The sequence below is a fragment of the Vulpes lagopus genome, chromosome 7 (genome assembly GCF_018345385.1).
Source record: "Vulpes lagopus strain Blue_001 chromosome 7, ASM1834538v1, whole genome shotgun sequence".
In the NCBI taxonomy this organism is placed as follows: domain Eukaryota; kingdom Metazoa; phylum Chordata; class Mammalia; order Carnivora; family Canidae; genus Vulpes; species Vulpes lagopus.
The window spans coordinates 12,706,684-12,718,898 of record NC_054830.1 but is presented as its reverse complement, the minus strand read 5'-3'; the positions used below and the strand labels follow the sequence as shown (position 1 = coordinate 12,718,898).

At 53.5% G+C, this 12,215-nt stretch overlaps 1 protein-coding gene across 1 annotated transcript; it reads left to right on the top strand.

Moving 5' to 3' along the window:
- Positions 1-346: 346 nt before the first annotated feature.
- Positions 347-11,967, top strand: LOC121496014 (plasmalemma vesicle associated protein). The gene is made up of 6 exons (XM_041764188.1): positions 347-804; positions 4,902-4,998; positions 5,097-5,809; positions 7,410-7,467; positions 7,618-7,699; positions 11,242-11,967. Exons 1-6 carry the CDS (start codon positions 436-438, stop codon positions 11,246-11,248), a joined length of 1,326 nt encoding a protein of 441 aa, XP_041620122.1. The 5' UTR covers positions 347-435; the 3' UTR covers positions 11,249-11,967.
- Positions 11,968-12,215: the final 248 nt, after the last annotated feature.

Here is a 12,215-nt window from a genome sequence, read left to right as displayed (position 1 = left end):
CGAACCACCGGTGGGAGACTCACCACAGTCCCTTTGCCTCCCTGTGCCTCAGTTTCCTTCTCCACGAGACAGGGGCCACGACAGGAGATGCTATGCAGCCAGTGCCAAGAACTGCACTTGACACAGAGCAAGGACAGGGGAGAAACTGAGGCTCGGGGTGGCCGAGCAAGTGCTGCCACCCAGCTGGTGCCCCACCCAGTGGCTACCAGAAGGCCAGAAGCACCGCCGCAGCCCCTCCCTTCACAGCCAGGGTGGGAGTGTTGTGATAACCCACAGCCCTCATTTCCTCTCGGTCAGGAAGGAGCCAGGCAGAGGAAGTATTAAGAGGAGTAATATAAACACTCCCCCCCTCGGTGCAGGGTGCAGAGGGGCAGCTGCCGCCACCCAGAGCAGGCCGCACGCAGGGCTGAGCAGCGCGGGGGACCAGGCAGCGAGATGGGCCTGCCGGTGGAGCACGGAGGAGCCTACGCGCGGGCAGGGGGCAGCCCCCGGGGCTGCTGGTACTACCTGCGCTACTTTTTCCTTTTCGTGTCGCTCATCCAGTTTCTCATCATCCTGGGCCTCGTCCTCTTCATGGTCTACGGCAACGTGCATGTGAGCACAGAATCCAACCTGCAGGCCACCGAGCGCCGGGCCGAGGGCCTGTACAGCCAGGTCGTGGGGCTCACGGCCTCCCAGGCCAACCTGTCCAAGGAGCTCAACCTCACCTCCCGCGCCAAGGAGACCATCATGCAATTGCTGCTGAATGCCCGCCGCGACCTGGACCGGATCAACGCCAGCTTCCGCCAGTGCCAGGCTGACCGGGTAAGGCCTCAGGCCGGACGCTCACCCTGGGAACTCTGGGCTGGTCACATCATCCATCCGAGCTTCGGTTCCCTCGTCCATGAGCCAGAGACAGTCACAGGCTCTATATTGCATGTGAGGAGCCCATGTGGATAAGCAATGCTTATTGTGTTAGTACAAGTATTTCCCACACAATATTGGGGACACATTTACCTTTACTTACTTATTTATTTATTCATGAGCGACACAGAGAGTGGCAGAGACATAGGTAGAGGGAGAAGCAGGCTCCCAGTGGGGAACTTGATGTGGGTCTTGATCCCAGGACCCCGGATCACAACGTGAGCTGAAGGCAGATGCTCAACCACTGAGCCACTCAGGTACCCTGAGGACACACTCATCCTAAAATAATTTACTCTTTATTTATCTGGAACTTAAGTTTAACTGACTGTGGATTGGCATCACTGTGGGCCCGTGATTTAATATGCATAACGTGCTCAGAATGTGCCAGCACATACCAGCTATGAATAAGAGCTGGCTAAATAAAAAATCAGAGTCTTTGGTTCTTAGTAAGAAGTACGAATAGCTCCTATCTGCCTTATGTTGGGTGTGCATTTTAGAAATATTTCATCATTGGGTTGCCTAGGTGGCTCAGCGGTTGAGTGCCTGCCTTCGGTTCAGGGTGTGAGCCTGGAGTCCAGATATCGAGTCCCACATCAGGCTCCTTGCATAAAGTCTGCTTCTGTCTCTGCCTGTGTCTCTGTGTCTCTCTCTGTGTGTCTCTCATGAATAAATAAATAAAATCTTCCAAAAACAAACAAAAAAAAAGGAGGTCCCAGGCCTCATTTCTTTTTTCACTTCCTCCTACAGGAAGAAAGCCTCTTTCTCATCTCATGTTTAGATCCAACTCATTTTGTTGAAACCCACAGATCTTCCTCTTCTGTGGCTTTTTGAGAACAAAAATCACTAGAACTTCCAGAGCTATTTCTGCCTTCCCCCTAACCCCGGGGTCATGAGCATAGGGCCAGCTTCCAAAGGTATAAGGACAAGGAATGACAGAAAGGCCAACCCACTGCATTCTTCATCGCTTTACTTGCAATATTTCTGCAGAGGATTCTGTTCCACAGTTTGGAAAACACACCTTGTCGAATTGTAAGAACTTCCTTTAGAAATAGCTTTATTGGGACGCCCAGGGAGCTCAGGGGTTTGGCGCCCACCTTCAGCCCAGGGCATGATCCTGGAGTCCCGGGATGGAGTCCCACATAGGGCTCCCTGCATGAAACCTGCTTCTCCCACTGCCTGTCTCTTTGCCTTTCTCTCTCTCTCTCTCTCTCTCTCTCTCTCTCTCTCATGAATATATTTTAAAAATATTTTAAAAATTTAAAAAATGAAAACAGCTTTATTGAGATACAATTCAGATGCTCTACAGCTCATCCGTTAAGAGTGTATGGTTCAATCATTTGTAGCACCTTCACAGAGCTGGGTGATCATCACAATTGGTTTTAGAACATTTCATTGCTCTAAAAAAGAAGCCCTGTCTCCATGAGCGGCCATTCCCCATCCTGCCCCCTCCCCTAGCCCCTGGCAACCACTGATTTCTGTCTCTATGAATTTTGTTCTGGATGTTTCGTATAAATGGGGTCATAAGGTGTCCTTCTGTGTTCTGGATGTTTTGTATAAATGGGATCCTACAACAGGTGTCCTTTTGCATCTGGCTTCTATCACTCAGCATGATGTCTGGAAGGCTCACCCATGTTGTAGTGTGTGTCAGGGCTTCCTTGGTTCCTTGTTATGGCTGAGTAATATTCCATTCTGTGGATGGACCACATTTTGTCCGTTCCCCTGTTGATGGATGCTTGGGTTGTTTCCACCTTTGGGTGATTGTGACTAGTGCTGTTGTAAACATGCATGTAAAAGTCTTCATGTGGACCTATGCTTCAATTTCTCTTGGGTATATACCCAAGAGTGGAATTGCTGGGTCACATGGTAATTCTATGTGTGACATTTTGTGGAACTGCCAGACTGTTTTCCAAAACCACTGCACCATTTTTTAAAAAAGATTGATTGATTGATTGATTGATTGATTGATTCGAGAGAGAGAGAGAGAGAGAGGCAGAGACACAGGCAGAGGGAGAAGCAGGCTCCATGCAGGGAGCCCGACGTGGGACTCCATCCCACGACTCCAGGATCGTGCCCTGGGCCAAAGGCAGGCGCTAAACCGCCGAGCCACCCAGGGATCCCCCACTGCCCCATTTTTATATTCCAACCAGTACTACCTGGAATTTCTCATTTCTCTACAGCCTCACCAATGCGTGTCACTCTCTGTTTTTGTTTTCCATTTCATTTATAACCATCCTCCTGGTTGGAAGGCGGAATCTCATGGTGGTTTTTGTTTGCATTTCCCTGATGACTAATGATGGTGAATATTCTTTGATGTGCCCGTCAACCACATGTGTATCTTCTTTGAAGGAATATTTCAGATACTTGGCCCATTTTTTCATTTAAGTTATCTTTTTACTATTGATCCATAAGAGTTTACTTTTGTATATTCTAGATACTAATCCTATCATCAGATACATTCTCTGGAAATATTTTCTCCCATCTATGGGTTGTCTTTTCCCTTTCTACTTTTTTTTTTAACTGAAGTATAGTTGACACACAACGCTACATCAATTTCAGGTCTACAACACAGTGATTGAACAGTCTTTTCCCTTTCTTGGTAGAATTCTTTAGGTACACCTGGGTGGCTCAGTGGTTGAATGTCTGCCTTTGGCTAGGGTCATGGTCCCAGGGTCCTGGGATTGAGTCCCACATCAGGCTCCCCACTAGAAGCCTGCTTCTCCCTCTGCCTATGTCTCTGCCTTTCTCTGGGTCTCTCATGAATAAATAAATAAAATCTTTAAAAAAAGAAAAGAATATTTTAAAGCACAAAAGTTTTTAATTTTAACAAAGTCCAATTGATTAGTTTTTCTCTTTGTGTTTTTGGTATCACATCTAAGAAACTATTGCCAAATCCAAGGTCATGCAGAGTTAATACCTATGTTTTCTTCTAAAGAGTTCTATGACTTTAGCTCTTACATTTGGGTCGTTGAGCCATTTTGAGTTAATATTTGTATATGGTGTGAGGTAAGGGTCCAAATTCATTGCTTAACATGTGGAGATCCAGCTGTGCCAGCACCATTTGTTGAAAAGACTTTTTCCAAAAAGAAAAAAAAGACTTTTTCCCCCATGGAATGATTTTGCCTAATTTTCTAGGGCTGCTACAAATTGGGTGGTTTGAACAATAGAAATTTGTTTTTGCACACACACGAGGTCAAGATGTGAGTTCCTTTGGAGGGTTAGGAAGGAAGAGTCTGTTCCAGGCCTCCCTCCTTGCCTTGTAGGCACCTTCTCACTGTGTCTTCACATCATCTTCCCTCTGTGCATTTCTGGGTGTCCAAATTCCCTCTTCTAAGGACACCAATCATCCTGGATTAGAGCCCCTCTCATGACCTCATGTTAATTTAATCCCGTCTTTAAAGACCCTATCTCCAAATACTCTCACATTCTGAGGTCCTGGGGGTCCAGACTTCAACACATGAATGAGGGGGGCACAATTCAGTTCGTAACAGCATTGTTGTCAAAAAGTCATTGGCCACAAATGTGAATTAATGTTTTCAAGGTTCATCCAAGTTGTAGTGTGTATCAGTGCTTTCTTCTTTATCATTGCCAAATAGTATTAACTATAACAACTTAAAAAAAATTTTTTTTTTGTTTATGAGAGAGAGAGAGAGAGAGAGAGAGAGAGCATGAGCAGGGAGAGGGGCAGAGGGAGAAGGAGAAGCAGACTCCCCACTGAGCAGGGAGCTCAAGGCAGGACTTGATCCCAGGACCTGGAGATCATGACCTGAGCCAAAGGCAGACACTTAACCAACTGGGCCACCCAGGTGCCCCTAACTGTAAGAACTTTTGAAGATCCAGCCAGCATCCCCTATAAAGGAGCATGCCCTTGTGAACTGGGCCAACCCAGGCCACCTGGATGTGGAATCTGAGCCCTCAGCCCAGAGGGTCTGGGCAAACCAGGAGCAAGGGGACCCGCAGGGGGCAGACTGTGGGCTCTGACCTGTGTCCCATCCGGTTAGGTGGTCTACATGAACAACCAGCGGTACATGGTGGCCATCATCTTGAGTGAAAAGCAGTGCCAAGAACAACTTAAGGAGACCAACAAGAGCTGTAATGGTGAGTGGTCTGGGTGTTAGGGAGCAAGGGTGGTAGATTCCCCACCCGGTGTCTTGGCTACCCAAACCTTCCTGAGATTTATTATCCTGTACCTGTAGCCCTTTTCCTCATGCTGAACCAGAAGGCCAAGACGCTGGAAATGGAGGTGGCAAAGGAGAAGCAAGTGTGCACTAAAGACAAGGAGGCGCTGGTGCTGAGCAAGCGCGTGGTGGAGGAGCAGCTGGCCGAGTGTGGCAAGGCCCGGGAGCAGCAGCGGCAGGAGCGACAGCTGGCTGAGGATCGCTTGCAAAAGGTGCAGACCCTCTGCCTCCCGCTGGACAAGGACAAGTTTGAGACGGAGCTGCGTAACCTCTGGAGGGACTCCATTATCCCACGCACCCTGGACACCATGAGCTATAATCTGTACCATCCTCTGGGCTCAGAAATAACCTCCATCCGGAGAAGCTGCGACCACATGCCCACCCTCATGAGCACCAAGGTGGAGGAGCTGGCCCGGAGCCTGCGGGCCGGCATAGAGCGTGTGGCCCGCGAGAACGCGGACATCCAGCGCCAGAAGTTGGAGGTTGAGCAGGCCCTGAAGGCAAGTCAGGAGGCCAAGGAGAAGTTGGAGAAGGAGGCCCAGGCCCGGGAGGCCAAGCTCCAGGCTGAATGCGCCCGGCAGACACAGCTAGCGCTGGAGGAGAAGGCAACGCTGCGGAAGGAGAGAGACACCCTGGCGAAGGAGCTGGAGGAGAAGAAGCGGGACGCAGAGCAGCTCAGAATGCAGCTGGCCGTCAGCAACTCCGCCTTGGACACCTGCATCAAGGCCAAGGTGGGCGAGAGGGCCCTGAATTCAGGTTGCATTGGAGTCGGGTCTGGGGGCCACGTTGGTGGTGATGTCTAACTTGGGTTTGAGTTGGGCTTCCCAGTCTAGGTCTGGTGAGTTAACTCGAGAGTTTCACTGACATAGGATTGGGGTGGAGTTTGGAATGACACTGAGAGAGGATTAAGGATTGAGATTGAGTTAGGGGTGGCTGGTGGGCCTCAAAATTCATTCAGGGTGAGGACTGGTGATTCGTGGAGTGTTCGTGTCAGGGTTGGGATGTGTCTGAGTTGAAGGCTTAGGTTGGCAGTTAGACTGAAGATTAAGGCTGGTCTAGAGGAAGGCTTGGTGTGGAGCAGAGTCTGTGTTTGTATCAAGGTGAGTTCTTGGGAATGCTGTGTTCAGAGTCGGTTTGAGTTGGAGTCAGGGCTCCATTGAAGATTACATCAGTCTTAGAACTGGGGTTGTGTTGAGTTTGGATTGTGAGGAAAGCTTGAAAGGTAGATCAGGGGTCATGTGCAGGGCAGCCGGTGAGTCTAGCTTTGGGTGTAGGATGTCAGTGGCTCTGCAGTTGGATTGTGTAGAAGCACCAAAGCTGGAGTCGAAGCTCAGGTGAGTGTAGGTGGCTGGTGGGTCTAGAGATGATTAGAAGTTTGGGGCCAAAGGTGAACTTAGAATTTCATGGGCATTAGGATTGGGATTGGGATTGACCACGGGTTAGCAGTTGAAGTTGGTTTTGGTTTAGGGCGGCTGGCTGAGAAATGGATGAAATCGGGCTGACGTCGGGATATATTTGAAATGAAGGATTGGGTGACCCTGAGTTAGGGTAGGGAACCTGGGACAGGGTGAGGGTCAGGGCTGGGTGTTGAAAGAAACTGTACAGATGCTGATCTTGGGGTGGGGCTGGTTTGGGGTTCCATATGGGGTAGAGGCTAGGGTCTAAGGCTGAGTTGGGATGAGCGTGGTGCTGGGAAGGTGTTTATGGGTGGCCATGGTGGAGCCCAGGGCTGGGCTGCAGGAAGGAGGATGGGGGTGCACTTTTCATAGCAGCCAGGTCTAAGGAATGCGTTGGGTCAGAGTTAGATATAAAGTTATAGTTAAATCAGGTTTGTCATTAGGATTGGGTCTAGGTCGGGGTTTGATTCTAAGGAAGGTTCTGTTTTCATGTAGGGATTAGATGTCAGGTGATTGAGTTTAGAGCTGGTTTTGGATTTCAGGCACAGGGTTGTGGGAGGGAAGGCAGCTGGTTTACAGAGTGGGTCAGCTTCAACCTCGAAGGGGGCTGTGCTGGGTGTTGGGTGGGTGGACTCTGTTGGGGTCATGAATTGGGACTGGGTTGGAACTAAGACTATAGCAGAGACTGAAGCAGGTCACGGCAGAGTCTCTGGGGGGCCTTCCAAGGAAAGCCAGTCCCTGGGGTCCCCAGTCCTTTGTGGGGAGGTGGGTGCAGGTGGTTGTACATCCATTAGTGTGGGTGTCTTTCTCCAGTATCTGCCCTGGAAGGAGCTCAGACTCAGGTATTGAAGGGCATGGAGGAGGGGAGCCTCCCTGGCACTCTGGTACAGGGGTCCCAGCTTCTGCCAACCTCTCTCCATCTTTCCTCCCACAGTCACAGCCGATACCTATACCAAGACCTGCGGGCCCTGCCCCCAACCCCCAGCCCATCGGTGAGTAACAGAAGGCAGGGGCCAGGAAGAGGGTCGGGATGGTCCTTTCTACTTTTTACCCCGTCTCAGCCCTGCTATAGGGGCTGCCAGCCCATCCCTAGCCCAGGGTTGGGGCAGTTGGTTGGAGCTGACTTGTCCCTCTCGCGGCAGACCCAGCTGGCCTGGAGGAATTCAAGAGAAGGATCCTGGAGTCCCAGAGGCCCCCTGCAGCCAATGCTGTAGCCCCATCCAGGTGAGACACTGGGCAGACTGAGATGGTTCAGTCTCAGGGCTTCAGAGGAGGCTGGGAACAGGACTAAGAGGGGAGAGAGGCTCATCTCCCACTTGCTGCTTCCTTAATTGAGTGCCTGCTGTATACCAGGCCCTATGCTGGGTCCTGGGGACACAGCAGTGACCAAGACCCACACAGATCCGTTCATTAAACTCCCTGAATAGGGGGTGAGAGAAACAATGAAGGAGCCACAAAAAAAGAGAGAGAGAGAGAGAGACCAAGAGCCTGCAACTATGAGGTGCTTACTGTGAGTTCACAGTTGAACTCACTCTGCAAGATTAACTCACCCAATGCTCACAACCCTAATCAGTGGGCGAGCCACTGTTAGTGGCACTTTCCAGACTAAATAAGTGAGGCACGGAGAGGGTGTGCATCGTGGCCCAGATAACCCAGCTGGGGAGTGCAGAGCTGGAGACAAGAACCCAGGCTATTGGAGTCCAGGCAGGCAAGAGAGGACTTTGGTGGGGAGGAGGCCTTTGTGCTGGAGGATGTGGCTGGGGAGGGTGGCTGGAGCAGTGGAAGGGAGGAGGGACAGCTGAAGACCCTGGGCCTCTCACCCTCCCCTCTGAGCCTCTCTTTCTACCTCTACAAAAATGGAGGTCTCCGAAATCAAGGGCACAGAAACTCTTTGCTAACTGTAAAGTGCTGTCCACAACTGCCTAAACCAAGGGGCCGGGGGTTGCAGCAGGGCGCACCAGGGCACCCGTCAGCGGACACCCAGTTCAGGACTCGGTGCCAGCACCACCAACACCCACCACCACCCCTCCCCCGCCACCTCCCAGAGGACGGCATGTGCATCACAGGGAAGGTGACTCAGGCCACCGCCCCAAGAACATCCTGTGCTCCCTCCCAGGTGGTGGCCATGCTCCCGGTTCAGGGGTTCAGGATCACATCGCTGGCCAAGGAGTCTGGGATGAGCACTGCCATTCACAGTTTGGGACTCAGGGCTCAAAGAGACACCTGGGATTTTAAGTCACATCCCTCCGACCCCAAGCTTGTGCCCAACAGGGCTCTGCCAGCAACGCTATTGTCCCCCTGGTCTATTTTAGCCTTAAATGTAGGCTTTGGGGACAAACAGACTTCCAGAGGTCTGTCTTCAAATCCCGGGGGTCCTCCACCTCCAGCTCCATTTCCACTCTGCCTCTTCTTACATAGCCCCTCTGACAGGGAGCTCACCTCCTTGTGGAACTTGTCCCTTCACTCCGGATGGCTCTGTCTGGGAGAAACCCTCACCCCCAGCCACCCCCCTCAGCAGCTTGATGAGAGAGAAGCCAGAGGGTGGAGAGAAGACCCTGCTCCAAGCAGTTTTCCTCTCTCCATCTTGGCCCAAAGCCATCATGGCAAGGAAGAAGGTTCTATTCTTATCCCCACTTCTCAGAGGAGGGAACTGAGGCCCCAGGGAAGTGACCAGCCTGGGGTCCTGCGTCACTGAGTCAGGGCTAGAGCCAGGCTCCCAGCCCAGGCCCATCCCAGCAGAGAAAGGGGAAGCTCTTGAGATTGTTTACCCCAAAAGACATCCCTCTACAGAGAAAACAATGAGTACTTAAGCAGGGCCCCTCCCGCAGCCTCTCTGCAGGGTCTCAGGAAGGGCCTCCGGGCTCCCTGGGCTCCAGCCTTGGTTCACCTTCCCCGGAGAAAGGGCCCATCAGCTCTGGCTTGGAGCCCCAGCGAGGCCAGCCACTCGCGGGTTAGCCCACGCCAATCACGTCTCGCTTTTTCGTTGGACGTCTTTAAGTCATTTTCTCCTGATGGCAAATGTACTAGTTTTCCTTTTTGCCCGGTAAGACTGTGTCCTCTGGCTATGGATTTATTTAAGTTAAACCCAGACACCGACAGGGACACACACGGTTGATGTGAAGACACATAGGAAGTCTGGTTTAGGGGCAAAAGGTACAGTGTGGAAGGCTGAGGATGGAAGTCCAGCCCTGGCTCCCAGCCGAGCCGGGCACACAGCGACTGTGGCTCAAGTTCATGGCCATCACTATTGTGATTCGGTTCGTTTACTCAACCCGTGTGTCTGGAGCAGCGGCTGGGTGAGGAGGACTCGGGAGGAATGGGCACAGAAGCCGCTGCCCTTCTGGGGCTCCCAGTCTAGCTGGGGGGCAATCGGGGGACCAACCAGATGAATGAGCTGCTGTCACGGGGCCCCTTGGCGACATGAGGGGCCAGGGAGGCTTCTCTGCCCTGCACGAGGGTGAAGTTGGGGCAGAGAACAGGAGGAGGTGAGGGAGGAACCACAGGGGTGGGGGGGTCCCCCAAAGAGTGAACCAGGCAGAGAGCACAGCCTATGCCAAGGCCTGGAGTCAGGACCGGCCAGGTGAGGAGGCTGGTGTGGCTGGGGTGGGGGTGGGGGCTGAGTAGGAAGGGAGGGGGTGCAGGGGGCTCAGATCGGGCAGGGCCGGTGGCAGCAGGGAGAACCTGGGGAGCCCCGGGACAGTGGTGAGCCAAGGAGGACAGGACGGGACCCAGGTGTTCACAGGCACGTTCTGGTCGCTGTTGGGGAGTCGAAGCCCACTGTGCTGCTCCAGGCATGTGATGATGGGGGCTTAGGAGCCTCAGTCTCTGAGAAATGGCCAGGGACCCCCCTGCCTTGCAGGCTGGTGGGCAGGAGCGGGCGAAGAATGTAAGTCAGGGCTGGCCGGGAGCCTGGTGAATCCTGGTCAAGCTGGAGCCAGGGAGGGGGGCCAGAGGCAGCCAAGGAACGTGAGGCGGCTTGGCCCCAGGGAAGAGCGGGGAAGGAAGGGAGGGGGCCAGCGGAAGCAGCACTTGGCTGAGGCCCCCTCCTCCCAGACCAGGAAACAGTGTCTGAGCCAACCCCTGACCCCTCACGAGAACCTTTGCTAGGCCAAGGAGGGGGAAGGGCATCCCAGACAGCAGGACGGCTCCTGCGAAGGCAGGGGGAGGGGTGAAGCGAAGCCTTGCCTCTCGAGATCTGGGGGGACTCTGGCAGGGTTTGAGTTTCTCATGAAGAGGACTGGTAGGGACAGAGTGGGTGGAGCCTTGAATGCCGGGTAGAAAGGATCTGGCTCGGTCTCCAGGGCACAGGGGATCCAGGGAGAGTGTGTGGAGAGGGGCAGGCCCCTTGGAAAAACCCTCCTGGGAATGAGTGAAGGGCTGGCCCTGGGGGGTGCTGCGGAGACAAAGGAGCGAGGCCGAGGCCCTGTCTGAGGGGTAGGGGTGTAGACAGGGGCTTTGGGGCAGACTCCCAGGATCCCACCGGCCTTGGGAAGCAAAGGTAAAATGCGGCAGAGGCCCGGCGCCCTGGAAGGTGGCCTCTCTGCCCGCTGGCTCTTGATCTGTCTAATGAGGAGGCCCACGTCTCAGTCCCCCCCTCCCAGAGAGGTTCAGCAGGTCCGAGTCTCATGGGAAGGCTGAACCCCGAAAGAGCCCAAGAGTCCTTGGTAGCGAGAAGGGGCCTGCGGTGGGAGGAGGTGGGCCCAGGCAAGGTTCATCCTTCCGTCTGTCTGTCTGACTATTGTGTTACCATCTCCTTCCTGCCCTAGTGGCTGATGAGGCTCTGGCCCCTGAGGACCGAGGTGCGGCCCCAACTGGCCAGTCTGCGGACCCCGCGCAGCGAGACGCCCCGGGCACACGAGCAGCTGGGGCCACCGCACCGACTCCCGCACACACCCACGGCCCGGACCCCACACTCGTCCTCCCCCCCACCCCACTGCACCCCCGACACCTTCTCACCGGCCCACACCTGCCCGCCTGATCTCTCACCTGAGACAGCGATACAACAGTGGCGTCACACGAAGATGCAGTGACATCACACAGACCAGGCGATGGCATCACACAAGAACGTGGCAGTGGTGCCACACAGACGCAGGGAGGATGTCACCCACAGATGCAGTGCCGACGTCACACACACGCACATGCACACCTCTGCCCAGCCCTTGCCCGATGTCACACCCTCCCACGCACTCGGGCCCAGGTGACCGCAGCACCATACCCATCTGCCACCTCTGTGCCCTCGCCACACTGCCCTCCAGTTTTCTCCTCTTCTGACTCCTCACCCCCAGGGTGTCAGGCCTAGTGAAGCAGGAACGGGAGACATTAGCCTCAGTCCCCTCAGGGACAGTCTCCTGGCTCCCCTGCCAGGCCGCACCTGAGCCCAGGGCCAATGTCACCCACAGGCCCCATCAGAGTCCCTCCCTCCCGTCCACACCTAGCCCGGCCTGTGTCCCGTATAAATGCTAGTGGCACTAAATAAATATTACTGAATCCTTTCAAAGATTCCAGAGTGGTGATTTCTTTTTTTTTTTTTCTTTTTTTAAAGATTTATTTATTCATGAGAGACACAGAGAGAGGCAGAGACACAGGCAGAGGGAGAGCAGGCTCTATGCAAGGAGCCCAAAGCAGGACTCGATCCCTGGTCTCCAGGATCACACCCTGGGCCAAAGGGGACACTAAACCACTGAGCCACCCTGGCTACCCTTTGTTTTTTTTTTTTTTTTTTTAAAGATTTGATTTATTT